We start from the raw sequence: 17226 nt of genomic DNA, 5'->3' as shown, positions 1-17226 counted from the left end.
TGATATCTATGCGCTGTTGAAGCTACTGTATATTAGACCAGTACCTTTGCTATGAGAATCTGTCTGGCGCTCCTGTATTTAGTGGTTAAGCTAATTGGATATAAAATTGCGCCTCAAAGAACCTCCTCTATCATTGCTGCAACATTATTAGTTAGAAATGTTTCTAATGTAGATCAGAACTTCTTTGTCAGCCATTCTTTGTAAACTACAGTTTTTTAGTATGATTTGGCAAGGATAATTTGTGCTCCACAAAATAACAAGCATATATATATACCTAGTGTGGTGTCAGCAATTAATGGTCACACAGGAGGAATGCGGTGAATAGGAGGCTCTTTTGGGTATGAAGTAAATTGATGAGGACTAGGTTAATTATTCTCATCATATGCGCGGAACAGTATATGATGAGAATGTGTTGACGAAACTCTCAGTAGAATGGAATAATCTCACTGAGAACAATCGACATCTGATAATTAGGGATCACGGAAGATGAAGGCACAAAAGATTAGGTATTAATAAATTTAAATTTAATTGAGAATAAAGTTGAAAAGAGTCAGTCGTCAATATTTAATATCGTGATTCAACTCATCATAAGCTATCCGATTGCCAACTACATGATATTTTAATGCTCCAAGTTTTTGGCTGTCGTCTGTGCTTGTGCGCACAATTCGTTCATGGATAGCATCAACTTTTGTGTCTCTCTATCAGTTGAGCATTAGGAATTTGAGATCATATTAGCTAGTTGTTTTTAGAGTAGAGCAGGAATCTACCAGACTTGTATACGCACAGCTATTTGCAGATATGATGGAAATAATCCCTGATTGCTTTATAAATACTCATTCTCTCTTATACACACGGTTCTGCACTCAATTGCAAACATGCTCTGTATTCCCTTCAACTTCCATCGTCTCGCGATATGCGATCATTCGTGGTTGGGAGAGCATCAGATGCATTTGTACATGTTGTCTTATTATCAATCGTTTTTGCAGTCAACATGTCAGAGTTATATTGTAAGTCTTGCTTCTATCGTATTTCTATTGTCCTATTTTGTGTGATGCTACTTAATGTTAATTGGTTTGAAGAGATTTTGATGGGCTGTTGCTATTTTATATCTATTTGATTACATCAATTTGTATATAATGTGATAATAATACAATTAATAGATACTTTTCCTTCTTTACTGCAACGAAACGAATCCTGAAGTTTTGGCCTCGGTGTAATATATGAGAGCCAATTACTTTTTGCCAAATTATCTCTTCGTTCGTGTATGATAAAGAGAAGTAGTTCAGTTATTTGTAACAAGCAGTGCTAATCTGACGTCTTTAGATCGGATTGTACAGCATGTCGAATCTTTGTTGTGAGTATCATTGAGGCGTATGATGTGTGAAACTATAGTTCAAGGAGCGATAGAGTTGAGTTTGAAGTATTTACTGTTTGGTATCTTCTAGGAAGATAAAATGATAAATATTGATGCAATTATAGGGATGAAAGGGTTGCTAATTGGATTATACTGTAGCTGCTACTGCTAATGGCAGGGGGGTGGAGAGACGGCATAAAGGAATAGTGTGTAGACTGTTTTGTCTGCTATCAGAGATGCGCATTGCAGTAAATTAATTGTTACGAATTTTATTTCTGTTTGGATCTTTTTGCATTGTAGTTAATATATATACGTTTTATTCTAATGGAATTATTGGATGTGGCCTAGTTCAAGACTGACCTAAAATAGGCTACTAACTGTAGAATATATGATAATTACTCTCATGTGAGTCATAAAAATGATTAAATATAACGTTGTCGGGCAGTTTTGTAAATTTGTGATATGCATAAATTTTGTAAGGCAGTTCTTTGCATAGTTTAGTTCTGTGGTGTTCAAATAATATTAAATGGTGCTTCATACCTTGCCTTTTAGTTTTAAATAATTGATACCAAAAGGTTCATTGTGAGTGTTCGTGTCATACAAAATGGAAGACACTAATGTTAATAAAGATGATAATTAAAAAAAATTCAAACAACATTAGCGAACATCAATTCTTGAAAGATCTCTGAAGCCATTCAGTAGTCACCATGAGGAAAAGAGTAAAAAATATCTGAAAAACCAGAAAGCCTTGAAGTAATTCAGTTTTGTTAACTAGTCAGTTAAGATGTTTCTCTTATGGCTAGACCAAGTTTGTCATATGTTCGGGCGTCAGACTGTCGTCCCTTTACCTGCAGGTTACGGAGGACTAAGCTTGTCTATAGAAGGCCCTAGTAAGGCTGATATAGACTGCAAAGACCGGCCTGATGGATCCACCGCAGTTAACTATAAGCCGACCCAGCCTGGAAACTACTGCATTAGCATCAAATTTGCTGACGAACATGTTCCAGGTGAGTTTATATGAGTCATATTTGAGCTTTCGTTTCATGTAGTGTTTTTGAGTTAGACCATTTTCAAGTTACCAGTAGTCTTTTCATCCGGCAAAGATAGAAAACAAAATTCTCTAATGATCTATTTTATCTCAATGTGCTGATATTATTCCTGTTTGTAAAATTAGATAGATCATTATGATGTGAAGTCTATTAAAGACCTTTTACATCCTGAGTACGAAGGAAGTAGAAGTACTCACTAACGCGTAAAATCAAGGAAATTTAAATTATAATGACAAAAGCTACCTTTTCAAGTCAGACCAGCAGGTAAAATGGTTACCGATAATGGAAAAAAACACCCAATGCTCAAAAGTGTTGCAGTGGAAATAGAGTTACTTTTATATATTAGGAACAAAGGAAATTTTTGTAGATGAATTTTTTGAAGGACTCAGAAGGGATGTTGGATGTAGAATCTTGCGTGAAGTACCACTACTTGGTGTTATCAAGGAATAACTTTCAATAAATAAGCTTTCATAGCAAGTGTGCCATATGGAGTCACCTATTATATTTCATACCTAGCTGCAGCGGACTCGTAACTTGAAAACGCTTGAACAAAACATTAAAAGTAACTGTTACAGGAATTCATTGCTATCAGATTACACTGAATTATGAGCTGAAATTCAACGTGGAGACCAAAAACTTATTTAATCTGAAATGCATTCCTATCTGGAGCACTATATGTTGTTCATACACAGCTAAAAAAATTTCCTGATTACTTGGAAGATAAAATAAAAATGATAAGATGAAGATAAAATTCCTTATTTGTCTTTATTAGGTAGTTGTACAAATCTGGTGTCATGTCTTCTTACATAGTCGAATGGTAAAATTTGTATTTTTCTAACTATGAGAGCTGAGGTGAAAAGAGGATTACACTACTACTGCATTATCACTCCCTTTAATAAATATCTTTATGATAGGTATCTAGCACTGATGTCTATCATTATACTCTATGGGAGCAGTCATGGTAGAAATGAATATCAACTTTTTATGCTGAAAACACTTTCCAAGTTGCAAAATCCAACACAGTCAAACCTCCCCATCTAAAGTTAATTCATTCCAATATCTCCTCATGTGTTAACGATGTCATTCTGAGTAAATATCTCTATACGAATACGTTGTTTGTGTAATTTGATAAGCACCTTAAAAACTCTCAGTAACACCTGAATAAATAATAATTATTAATTAAACATTAACACTAAAAAAATTCATTATGTAAAACCACATGAAAACTAAAAAAACAAAATTAGATGCAATAAAGTAGTAATAAAAATAGGTTGCTACTTGACTAGGTTTCTTGTAAATGGCTTTACAAGAGCTTGAGAGGCAGAAGTTGTCAAGTTACAAGACATAACTTAGACTAGGTAAAGTTTAAACTAGAAATCTTTAAATGTTGTATGTTGAACATTCAGGTGCGGTCAAGTATTTGCTCTAGTTTTGTGACAGACAACAAGTTTATATGTTGAAGGAATTGTAAGTTGAGGTGTGTCTGTATTGTCTATAAATATCTTTTACATGGATAAATTTTGTGTATTTTTATCTTACTGAGCACCGCACTGGCACTGAATACTTTTCAAATATTTCTATCATTGGATGTTGTTTCAAGAGCAGCAGTATAAGTTTTTTTAATGTCGATTAGTTAGGATATTAATGGTAGTACAACACCTCTCATGTGCTTTGCAGGAAGTCCCTTCAACTGCAAGGTTGGTGGTATGACAGGAGTCAATGAGGAGTCCATGCTGACTACTCAACAAAAAGCTGCAGACATCACCCATGTTGGCAGCATGTGCGAGCTCAGCCTCAAAGTGCCAGGTATTTGTATTCTCATGAATTTGTGGAATACACGTAGCTCATTGCATCCTAATCCTGTCCCGTGCAAACAACAGCATTTCTGCTTTCCTCTATGTAATCATCAGTTTATTGTGTATGGACTGGTTCAGTTTCACTCCAAGTTGATTCGCCTTTAGTAATTAGTGTGAACAAGTTTCATTAATTATAATTAACATTGATCATTCAGGGGTGTTTTCTTTGGTTTTAGAGCAATGTTCAGGGTATTGTTTTACCTGTACTAGCTACAGTACTAGAATATAATGACCATCTATTAATGTCCTGAAAAGAGCACCCAATGAGCATTACCTTTTTCTTCTGAAGTTTGCTCGCATGTTTGAGATTAGCTTTGGTCATACCTGCAGTTATAAAAATGGAAAAAGTAAAAAGAAATTAAAATATATTTTAAACAAAATCAGTAAACACAACATCTTGTTAAATTCACTCGAAGATGTTTTGATGAAACATAAAAAAGCTGTTGCAGAAGTTGCGAGTTTTCTATGTACTATTGTATGGTCTTATAGGCTCAGACCCAATGGAGATGGTAGCTTCAGTCACATCTCCCTCTGGAATCACAGAGTTGTGTGATGTGATGGACTCTAGTGAGGACCACTACACCATACAGTTTGTACCTAAGGAGATGGGTGCACATATTGTCAGTGTGAAACACAAGGGTCTCAGCATCCCCGGCTCACCTTTCCAGTTCACTGTCGGACCGATCACTGAGGGGGGTGCACACAGAGTACACGCCAATGGACCAGGTTTGTCTTTCTTTTGCAAAGACCTGTTCAAGTTTGATGATTTATGTAAACTGACTTGTGCTGATGGTGGCAGTTGCCATCGTCAGGTTGGTGTGAAATTGTTGTGCAATCCAATATGTTTAAAATACACTGATAAAAATAAATTGTTTGTTGTTACCAAAACTAGTGCATGCATTAGTGCAACATTCTGATTTTTTTCTTCTCATTTCATGATTTTATGCAATTGTTTTTTAATGCGCATGCTCCCAGAGCACCTCATAGACATGCTCCCGGAGCACCCCTATACATGCTCTCAGAGCACCCCCTATACATGCTCCCGGAGCACCCCCTATACATGCTCTCAGAGCACCCCTTATACATGCTCACAGAGCACTCCCTGTACATGCTCCCGGAGCACCCCCTATAATACATGCTCACAGTTGCCATTCTCATAAGCTATTTTTTCCTTGTCATCACTAAGCGGTTATAGTGACTTATAGGGACGGCTTACAAGGCTATAAAATATCATATTGCTAGTAACTACCAGATAAGTTTAGGTTTACTCTCACTTCTTTCTCAGCCGAAGAGTGTGTTTACATTGATAATTCCTATCTATTGTAGTAGTCTTGAATCCTTACTTCATGCCTGACCAGTCCTACTGAGCTTGTTAGGAGAACTGTCTAATTTCTCACCTAACACACTTTTCGCATTTGTATGTAGGGCTGGAGAAAGGAGAGGTAGATGTGCGCAATGAGTTCAACATCTACACTCGAGAGGCAGGCTCAGGAGGCCTGGCCATCAGTGTTGAGGGACCTAGCAAGGCAGATATCAAGTTTGAAGACAAACATGATGGATCCAGCGTTGTATCATATCAATGTAGTGATGTTGGTGAGTTTTTTCATTTTAAATAAGATAACTTGACTTTAATTTTTGTGGAGAAATCTTTAATCATTGACCATACATGCTAGCTAGTAACAATGCAGATCAATAACAAATAAATCATTTTGTTGAAAAACATCGCCATTGGCTATACAGTAAAATCTCAACGTGCAATCACCTCAACAAACGGATTTTTTAACATGAGCTGTAAAATTTAAGTGATAATTTGTTTTGAAACTCCGAGTTTTGTGAATCAATACATATGTAGGTAGTTCTTCATTGCATAGTTCAGTTCTCTGGTCTTCAGGTAATGTTGAATGTTGTTTCATACCTTCCCTTTTAGTTTTTACAGGAGGGATACCTAAAAGTTCATTGCGAGTTTTCATATCATATAAAATGAAAGACAATTACGCTTCTTTTTAAAATTTAATCAACAATTAATAGAGAAACGTGAGCAAACACCAATACTTTAGAGATCTCTAAAACCTTGCAGTAGTTACCATGAGAAAAGAGTGAAGAGAGATCTGAAAAAAACAAGACTGAAACTAGTCCAAGTAAAGAAACTGGCTGTTATAGGGTTAAACTGTCAATTACAGGCAATCTACAAACAAAACATACATGTATAGCTAGTCGACTCAAGTTATCATAGCCCAACTTCTACCTACCCTACCTACCTCTGTTTCCTGTATTACCGAGGCTGTACCTCAGGCTGCTTTTCTTTAGCGTGAAGATATATTAACAAACAATTTTTTAATTGCTTATTACTTTATTTAGTTTTTACATTTATTTTTTTGGTATTTTTATATAATTTTATTTGTATTGATTTGAACCACATCTTCATCTTTACTTTTTGAGCTATGGATGAATTTAATACGATGTATAATTATAAAACTAATTCTTCTAATAAATGAAGGCATACCGCATTGGAAAAGTTTAACATAGTATGTCGTAGTTTGACTGTATACTATGATCTTGCCATATATTTCATATAAGTATTTTATAAGGCTATTGCAATATTTCAAAGGCCTTCATATTTTATCACTACTCAATTTTAAAGTTGGTTTTCAGCAAACTTACAAATTACTCATATAAAACCAAAGAGGGAAAGTTTTATGATTATACCCGTGATAGAAACAAAAACAGATCATTTGTTGAACTTTTTACCACATATTGTGTACAATAACAAAACCTCTAATGAAATGTACATATTGCGCAAATATAGAACAAGAGTGAATCTATGATAGAGATAGTCTATAATGTGGTGTGAAGATGTTCTGTTTGCTTTAGGTGAATATGTAGTGTCAGTGAAGTTCAATGATGAACATATCCCAGACTCACCATTTAGAGTACCTGTTCTGCCCCACAGCGGTGATGCCAGGAAGGTCACTGTCCAAGCCCTTAGACAGAGGGGACTCGAGGTTTGTTCACTTGTCTCTCTTCAGGCCTTCTAAACATTTCTCTAACTTTTCAACTAGTTAATGTGTTAGTATTGCGGGCGGTTCCAGATGCCCTTGGGACTCATCTGTTACGTAGCTTTGCTCATGCTTACAGCCCTTGTCATGCTATTTGGGCTATAATATGAAGCAAAAGTATAGTTATTCTAACATAATCCAATATAATTTACTTGAATACAGTAGAATTTATGTTATTACTATAGCATTTTACACATTTATTTGACTCATGATCTTTTCTTCCACCATTTGCTAACTGCTTTCCATGAAGACTTTGGGGTACCAGAACTCTGATACAAATGCAGCTGTATAATTGAGTTTTCATTCTAAGCAGTTAAGTCTGCTAGTAAAATAAGAATCACTCTAGCTAAGTTTTTGTACACAAAACAATCACTTTCCAAGCTTGTAGATGTCAGTTAGCTCTGTATAACATGATTTCTGCTACACTTGCACCAACTTTCTGCACAACTTGCATATGTTCTCGTCATTATTGTAGACTTTGCATGTAAGTTGCTTTCCACGAGCGCACAAGTATGATTCCTTATTAGTTGTTCATCTATTTTAGATTATTGAATACCCTTAATTATTGTGGCTTGCTATACCTCTATTGGCCTTTACGCCTTATCATTTCTTGTTTACTTTCCCCAAACATAATTTATTGCCGCAAATCCCTAATTTGTTTTTTTCTGTTCAGCCATTTGATTCGAAGTGTTTCATTTGAATTCACCAAACTCTTTCGCGGTAATGTTCCCCTGATTCACGCAATATGTTACTAATACCTCTATTGCCTCTCTATCACTATCACTATTGTCTCACTGGTTATATCACTGATGGTCATAAGAGAGCGTTCAATTTTTCTCTTGCTGTGTTGTAGATCGGCAAACCAGCTTCATTTACCTGCCAGTTTAATGGTGCCAAGGGTGAACTCTTTGCAAAGGTCGTAGCTCCATCCGGAGCAGAAGATGAGGCTCTTTGTCAATCTCTGGATGACTCGGACAGTGAGTAGCACTCAAATAGCTAGTATTGTCGGTAGTAGTAGTGGAGTTATCAACTCCAGATATACACATACAGCATTGGCCTGGTGCAGCTCATGGTGCTCTTGAGGTTTCATTTCACAATTAATAAGGGCTATGCACATTGAAAGACGTATTTGTCACAAACAGATAAAAGTATCTGTGAAGCAGCCAATGGACTCCAATGATACACAATGTTTTACACATTTTTTTCATAATTTATTTTAAAGCAAACTTCTGTTTTTATTGCAATATATTTTGGTATTACTAACCAAAGTAGCAACGCTCAACTTTAAAATATAAATACAATCGTGTTGTATTTAAAATGATTTAATGCATATGAAAAATATTTTAGTTGCAATCCCTGAAGATATGTCGCAAAGGCGTTGTCATTACAGGTCAAATATTAAATTTTTTCCTGTTGTACAGAGCTGGTGATATATGGGTTTTTCTTGTTGTACAGAGCTGATAATATATGGGTTTTACTTGTACAAAGCTGATAATATATGGGTTTTCTATGTTGTACAGAGCTCATGATATATGGGTTTTCTTGTTGTACAGAGCTCATGATATATGGGTTTTCTTGTTGTACAGAGCTCATGATATATGGGTTTTCTTGTTGTACAGAGCTCATGATATATGGGTTTTCTTGTTGTACAGAGCTCATGATATATAGTGTTTCCTTGTTGTACAGAACTTACATACATAGTCTTTTACCAAAGCCCTAAATATTCTGCTTAGTTTATGCTACTAATAACAAAGATGGTAACATAAACAACATGACAGCATAAACTTGAAGTTTTTAAATAAATCTATTTTGTTGAGCCTTGTCGTTTACAGGTCGCTATGCTGTTCGCTTTATTCCACGCGAGAATGGAGTACATTTTGTTCACGTGACTCTTGATCGCAACCATATTAGAGGAAGTCCATTTAAGGTAATTGTCGGCGAGCAAGAACCAGATCCTGGAGTAGTGACCGCTAGTGGACCTGGCCTAAAGAAAGCTGAGACAGGTAAAACTGAACACCTTCTGATCAGGTCGAGGAGCGTGTTGTTGCGCTTGCTTTTTAGCCCTGAGGATATTATTATTATTATTGTTTGCTACTATTTCTAATCTGTAGCAACAATGTCCAAAATACTTCTCTCTAATTTATGTTGTTTACCTGGCAGGCACTAACAACAAATTCACAGTTCACACTGTGGGTGCCGGATCCTCATCTCTTGTTGTCACTATTGATGGCCCCTCCAAGGCTAAGCTAGATGCTAAGGAAATAGCTGATGGATACGAGTTCACCTACAATCCGAGTGCACCTGGAACCTATTTCATCACTATCAAATATGGTGGCAACCATCATATAGCAGGCTCTCCTTTCAAAGTCAAATGCACAGGTGAGGGAGTGTAAAAAGTACACAAGGCATACAATTGTTTTGAAATTGCGTGAGAAGAATATCAGTTGGAAGACACAGATAGATGGTACGACTGGAGCCGCAGAACGCATTCATAAGACTTCCTAAAATGCCCGCTATGCTTTCTTTAACTGATTACCTGCGTATATTTTTCTATTTTGTTTGAATTTAGCATACCAAGTAGATACTGGTATATCACATGAGTAGTAGCTGATGATAGGACTTACTACTAAAATCCTGAAATTGCTGCTACAGTTTATGCATTGATCTAGTTAAATCGCTCTATCGATCCTTGCGCTTCTAGTACTAGTTTATGATCACTCTATGGAGCCTTGGATTCAGTCTGTTATTCACTTCCTACATAGCATAAACTGCATAGCATTCCTAGTTAGAATAACTAATCCCTTTCATCCTCTCACCGTTATTAGCGACTCCTAAATCTGATGCTAGGTAAATGGTAAATGTTTGGTGGTTGCATCAGTCTATTCATATTGTAGGCGCTGGCCAACCAGGAGAGAATCAATCTGCTCACTGCGTTATCGAAACCAATAAGAAGACAGAAGCAGATCTAGTCGATGCCTTGCCCAAATTTAACTCGGATGGATCAAAGGTCACATCTAAAGGTCCTGGACTTACTAAAGCTTTCGTTAATAAAAAGGCCCAGTTTACAGTCGATTCTTCAACAGCAGGTAAGTTACTTAGGTATTTTCATTGCTTTCAACCGCGAGACCGTCATTTGTGTGCTTGCTGTGCATCTCACTTTACCCAAGGTAGATCTATAGACTTGACTCAGCTAATCTAGGGTAGACCTCGAGTCTACCCTAGATTAGCTCAGTATTTTCCACCTTAGCCCTCATGAACTCCTGTGTATGCTGTGCTATTTGATTGCTCTCGCACAAACTCTCTGATAGTTTAGTAACTTTGTCCGGCTCCAAAGAGCATTTTTAAGGGATAGTTTAAGCTGTTTTGAAAACTTAGTCAAGATTTTAAGAAGTACGTGTGCTAAAAATATAGTGGTTCAAGTAGATTTAGGTAGTTTTCCCACCTAAATAATTTGGTGATCTTTGTGCTAGATGTTTCTTTTGTCTAATTGTAATAACCTTGTCATTATATAACTTTATTTTTAGGTGTAAACATGCTGTTTGTTGGTATGATTGGGCCAGCAAACTCACCACCTGTTGATGAAATCCTCATCAAGCATGCACAGAGGAACACATACAATGTGTCTTACACTGTCAAACAGAAAGGAAAGTACCACTTGCTCGTTAAATGGGGAGACGATCACATCCCTGGCAGTCCTTTCCACATTGATGTTGTTTAAACCCAGAAATCTTCCCACAATTAATCTAGATGGGTAGCTTCATATGAAATGTGCGAGCTATGTGATTATAAATATAAAACTTTGAATAGTTAGAAGACAAGTAGCGGCAAGTGATTTTGCCTGAAATGTTGCGTTCCCGATGAAACATTCAATCACTGAGTGTGACGTTAGGACAGGTAATTAAGTGTGTGAAAGACTATCGGTATATCAATTCTTTGATAATCTATTGCATCGTTTCCTGTTTCGCATCATGCGGTTTATAGGACTTTCTAAAACTTTGAGATCCTATCAACTGCTATTATCATGGTTTGGGTTATTTCGGAAACAAACATAATAATATATTACAGCACCATTTAACAATACACTACTAATATTGAGGGGAGTTAGATGGTTAGAATATTATTAAGAAAAACTTTTTTCTGTCAGCTTATGTTTAAATGATCTTTATGCCTCATGGCTTTGTGTTGCCTATGTCTACAAATATATAACTTCTACTCTCATTCTATTTTTAAGCTTCCCTTTATTGTAAGTGTTTTATATAGCTCGTCAATGTTGTCTCGTAGATGCTTTCTTGTACTACTATAATATAATATAATACACCATTCAAAATTACATTACCGGTTCCCTGAAGCTCAGCGTGCAGGAGGAGCATTCTCACAAGCTTAAATACATGTATCACTTGATGCGATGTTTGTACAATACTATTTATAATTACCTATCTATATGGTAAACTGAATAGAACCTTCCTTAATCTTGCTGTAAATCCAGAACAAATGTGATTTTTAAATTTAATTCCAAAGATTGGCATTCATGGCCTGTTCATATAGCAGTGAATGAGCCAGCAGAACTCCAACTGCAAAGGGCTATTATACAGTAAATCATCAAAAATCTGTCTATAATAGCAATATGCTATTCATATCAACAGAACGAGTCATCAGAGCTCTCTAATTTTTACTATAACAAAAGCATAATGCTATAATAAGGTTTCTGTTCGAAGCCATGCTTAGAAACAAGAAAAAGAATGTATGTTGCGCAGGACTCAAACTCAGCCATGCTTCCTAGCACCAGGCTCACTACCAACTGCATCACTAGACCTATTGCTGCACTGCGGAATAATTTTGCAGATAAATATTACACATGATCTCTCACAACGTACAGTATGGCCAGAGTGCTAGTAATATACATGCATATAACTTCAATGGTGTACCAATATTTGTATATGTATGCATGTACATATCTATACATGTATGTAAATTATTGTGTATATCATATAAGCCAAGTGGTTTGTAGTAATACAGTTATTGGTAAAGGACTTGTATTTTAAGTTGTTTGTAAATATGTAACATGTATATGATGTATTATATACAGTAAACCATTTCATTGAGGAAATATAAAAATCAATTACTAATCCACTAATAGAAATCAAGTAAATCATTTATGAGTTATCCTCCCTCTATATTCAACAACAGAAAATTCACAAATTCATCTTATAACAGTAGCGTATAAGTATGTAGGATTCTAGCTTGAATGATCATGTCATCTATAATATATTGTAGACCAAAGAAATAATAAATTTCCCTTCACCCACGATTAGCTAATATATATATATTTCTACCTATTAACACTGTTAGCGAAGAAGCAGCCTACCATAAAGTGCTCAAAAAAGTGATTTACTTTATATTAGGATGGATAATGTGCTGAAACAATGTTTTAGACCAGAATTTTATACTGATTCTGAATATCTAATTTTTACACCTCTAAACTAGCCACCAGACTAATTATGATGTATTACGTAATACAATAAATTATTAATATAATTTTTATAATTTACAAGTTCGACCAGGACAGAGCGGGGCTGTGATACATCATACTAGATCAAAATTTGTAGCTGATTTCAAATATCATATTATGAGATTTCAAAAATGCATGGATTTGAATTTATATTACATAATAATATCATTAGGTAAGTCATATGCTTAACTTGAAGTATGTATTAAATATGATTGTGAATACCACCCAATTCCGTTTGTTTTTGGACCAGATTTTGGTGCTTGTTCTGAGTATGTAATTGACAATTCTCTCAACTGGCCAGCATTTTTATAATGTATTATATAATATAATACATAAATTTAATGATATAATTTTAAACTTCGCTAGTTTATCATTTGGGGAAAGGAAAGAGGTTGCAACACATCAATCAAGATCAGAATTTGTAGTGTATTTCAGATTTAATATTTATATCTTTCCAAGTTGCATAGATTTGAACTTATGCATGATATTATATACTATAATGGATTACATAATTTGTCTGTCTGTCGGTCTGATGTAGCACCATGACTGTGTGTTATCTCCTACACATCTACAAAAAGGGAAATTGAATCAAAAACTGTCACAGCTGTTTAAAGATTTGACCGAGATGTAGAATCTTTTTTTTTCTGTCTGGTGTCAGGAAAAGGTATCATGAGTGGAAATGTTCTGCAAACTTTTAAAGACATAACCTGATACTTGATGTATCATAACCTACCTTCACCAGCATTCCCATCAGAATCTGTATTCTCTTCTTCAGCACCAGTTTTGTTTCCACAGTCCTTGCACTGACACATATCTGTACATCTGAGTCCAGCCTTCTGGCATTTGCATCTATTGGATGAACATCCTGTCTTACCTCGACAAAACATGTCTTTCATCACATCAGAAGGCGCTGGGTTCTGTGTCATTCATGTGGTTTTGAGATTGCCATTAGACAAAGTCCAGCCATGATTAGTGGGTAGGGGAAGATCAACTGTTGGCTGCGCAGCTCTACGCCATATGGCTGCTTGGTAACCAACTCTCATTACATGCAGCCTCAGTTCATTTTGGGTTGGAGGAAGGTTAGCTTGGGAAAACCTTGAGGGAGAGCCATAGATATAGTAAACCTACCAGGTTTACTATATCTATGGGGAGAGCAATAAACCAAATATCTTGCTTCATTGATCTTTTCAGTTGTCAATATTATAAAGCCTGCATATAAGTTTTCTATAGAGTGCTGAGTATCATCATCTACCTCAAACTCCAAGCCCAAAGAGCTTAATACATTGATGAACTCAGGGTTCTGCTTGAGCAAATTCAGAAAGGATTTCTTTCCCTTTGAATGAAATGCGCTGATACTATCCCAACCGCTGAGTGCATGTAGACCCAGAAGTGCCTGGCAGTAGGGCGGTGTTAGAATACCTTATACATTTCCAATGTGTATGTATCGCATTCGTTCTTTCTTCCTACAGAAGTAGTGCAATTGATCTGATGGAAGCTCATGTACCAAAGATATACAAATCATAAACACATCTGTATCTTGACACTTTATCATCACCGTACAGTCCGATCCTTCGTCTTCTATGATGGACTTTATATGTGCTATCATTCTTGTGTCAGCTTCCTCATGATCTGATGCTAGACTCCCTGTTTTTATTACTAGCTTTTCCATCCATTTGAAAACTGATCTTGTTGCACTTGGAAGCAAATGCTATGTATACATCAAGATCCTGTTTGATCTGTGCACTGCTCCTCTCCTTACTCAAGAAAGCCACCAAAGCTTCTTTGTTAGCACTCTCTGCCAGGAAGTCTGACCACTTTGGTACCACTTGATTTGGTCAAAAAATTGTCACCTTTTGACTACCTTTCAATCCATGATGCATTCACTCAGTTGATTTGATGCTCGCCTCAGGATAGCTATCACAGAAAAAATCCACCCGAGAAGAATCATATGATGTAGCGATTGATGCTAGCCTTTTCAATAGAACACTAGCAACCATTCCGAATGTTGCTGAGGGCTTCAGAGCTTGAATCTCAGCCATTCCATCAATGACCACAGTATCAAATTTTGGAAGGTTTTCAAATTTTGTGTAACATGTTGGATGTGGCTCTAGCTTTTTCTCCAATGCTGTCATAAGGGTAAACTTAGCTGTCTTCATCATCAATTCATCTGCATTTGCCAGGCTCCAGCTTACATTGCCAAGGGAATAAGAAAGTACTTTTCTAAGATCGATGTTCCCCTGCTGGCTGATTACAAGAAGACAATCAAAGATCTGTCCTGTACACTGTAGAATTTTCTTACTAGAAGTTTTCTTAGCACTTTGGCTCGAAGCAAAACCTTTCAGTTTGTTTGCCTTTATTGGTGCATTGAATTCTACTTGTTGAGTTTTCATCCGTTTGGTGACAAAATCTTGAAACTGCTTTTTTTCGATCTGTATTGTAGAGGTGGAACGAGACAGGTTTTTTAAGCTCGAGACGAGACTCGAGACACTGTCTTGTAAAAATTCGAGACTCGAAACACGAGACAGTAAAATAATGAGCATTTGGTGATGATTTTACTACACAAGTACTAGCTACTTGGTATATATAAAATTAATAAAACTCTTTTTAAATTGAATTTTCACCTGGTGTAAACGATTTAAATACAACATTTTAATAGTGATATGCATGTAGTTTTTGTAAACAAAAGTGACACAAACAGCTCTAAAATACCGAAGTTATATATTCTAAGAATTTTGAGCTTGATTGATCATAATTATTATAAACATATTGCTTTGTACATGTATATTTTTACCATCTATTGAATAGTTCTTACTTTTTAATGTAATGTGTAATGAAACCGATAGCCGTCACTCTACAAAGAAATACCGCAGCTAAAAGAACACACGATAACACTTTCATTCTTATCGTTTCATTAAAGTTTGCTTTGTGTATTAGCTGTAGTATGTGAATTATATTTAAATTGTACTCATGAAATTATATTAATTACTGTATACATGTATATTCTTACATTGAGCTAACAAAACGTCATTGTTAACCGAGCACGGGCTATGGTCGACACAGCCTTTCGTTCGTTTCTCCGTGTCCGGGCAAGTTTTACCCGCGATTGGTAGTATATACGTAAAAGAGGCCCGAATTTTATGAAGGGCAGTTGGTGTTTAGACACGATACGATAAAATACAGACATTTTACCCGCAAAAGTCTTATTTATTAAATTGGATTATCCGAAGAGTAATTAGATACGACCCGGTATCTGTTTTAACGACACAGAACCGAACTAAAAAATAACAGGGCCGTTGTCCGGACTACATGATTAGACTCAGTGGCCAACATAATTAGTAGCAACAGGTAGTAACGGACCGAGTATAACTTTAAAGGCAGTTGCCCGCAATCCATTACAATATATGGAGTCGTTGCTATCGCAAGAAGCCATGTTTTAACAACCGTGCGCAGGCGCTTTAGTTCTACTTCCTGTCTCGAGTTTGGCAATAGTTAACTCGAGACGAGACCGATACGAGACGAGACAGGTCGATACTCGAGACGTCTCGTGTCTCGTTCCACCTCTACTGTATCGCATTTTGTAAATCATAGGCAATGTCAGTTGAAGCCTCCACTCTACTGATGATAGAGACTAGGTTTTTACCTTTGTGCCTGAATGGGTTGATTCGAGCTGATATGATTTATTTGATGAGACATATTATGTCTTCATCAGCTTTCCATGCTGATTTTGACAAGCCATGCTTGTCTGAGCTAGTAGAGTCCAATTCTAGAAGCTTCTTTATTTTTGTGTGCACAGATGTCCTTTGTGGTTGAGCCATGGTCCTTCTCTGTGAGGCAGATTGGGTTTTTGCGAATACAATGAGACCTCCCTGTAATTTAGAATCACAATTGACGGTCTGTTCTATCGCCATATCACAGGCAACGCTGGAGAATGGGCGATGATGCTATATTAAAAGGTAGAATAACCACGGTGATCTGCCATTGCTTGGTAAATTAGGGAGTGAGTCTTTGCCAGCTGCGTCATCTCCATATAGTAAAGTGTGCCATATCTTGCATAGTTGAAGTGGTCGTATGCAAAAAACTATGGCAAGAGTCGTTGTAGTTAGTTGACATGGATGTTCCAATCAGATTCCTTTGTGGCTCGGACAAAACTTAGCAGCTGTGTCACCATTTCAATATACTCTACCCAGAATCTAAATGTGGAGTTGCCTATTGAAGAGGTGAGTATAAAATCTTGGAATGCATGAATCATGTGGGTGAGTTCAGATTGATTACATTCAGTGTGATTGAAAACAGCTCTACTAACGTCTAAAGTAAGGGAGTCAAGGGCACTAGAGGATTCAAGACTTTCAGCGGATTCATCCAAAATTAGGTCATACAGTGCTTTCATGCAGAGTTTGTGTGC

The 17226-nt window shown here is 36.4% G+C and overlaps 1 protein-coding gene across 2 annotated transcripts in view; it reads left to right on the top strand.

Moving 5' to 3' along the window:
- The window catches only part of LOC137390099 (filamin-A-like), a 71465-nt gene extending 59820 nt beyond the window's left edge, over positions 1-11645 (top strand). For both annotated transcript variants that reach the window (XM_068076350.1, XM_068076349.1), the window contains exons 35-44: positions 2209-2361; positions 4081-4209; positions 4749-4985; positions 5685-5852; positions 7131-7261; positions 8169-8292; positions 9148-9318; positions 9476-9694; positions 10210-10401; positions 10840-11645. In XM_068076350.1, coding sequence (XP_067932451.1) covers positions 2209-2361; positions 4081-4209; positions 4749-4985; positions 5685-5852; positions 7131-7261; positions 8169-8292; positions 9148-9318; positions 9476-9694; positions 10210-10401; positions 10840-11033 — 1718 coding nt within the window. In that variant the 3' untranslated portion in view covers positions 11034-11645. The remainder of the gene's footprint in view (positions 1-2208; positions 2362-4080; positions 4210-4748; positions 4986-5684; positions 5853-7130; positions 7262-8168; positions 8293-9147; positions 9319-9475; positions 9695-10209; positions 10402-10839) is intronic.
- The last annotated feature ends 5581 nt before the right edge of the window (positions 11646-17226 follow it).

This window comes from Watersipora subatra, chromosome 3 (assembly GCF_963576615.1).
Source record: "Watersipora subatra chromosome 3, tzWatSuba1.1, whole genome shotgun sequence".
NCBI classification, from domain to species: Eukaryota; Metazoa; Bryozoa; class Gymnolaemata; order Cheilostomatida; family Watersiporidae; genus Watersipora; species Watersipora subatra.
Note: the sequence above shows the minus strand (reverse complement) of the source record. Positions and strands in the feature narration are given on the sequence as shown.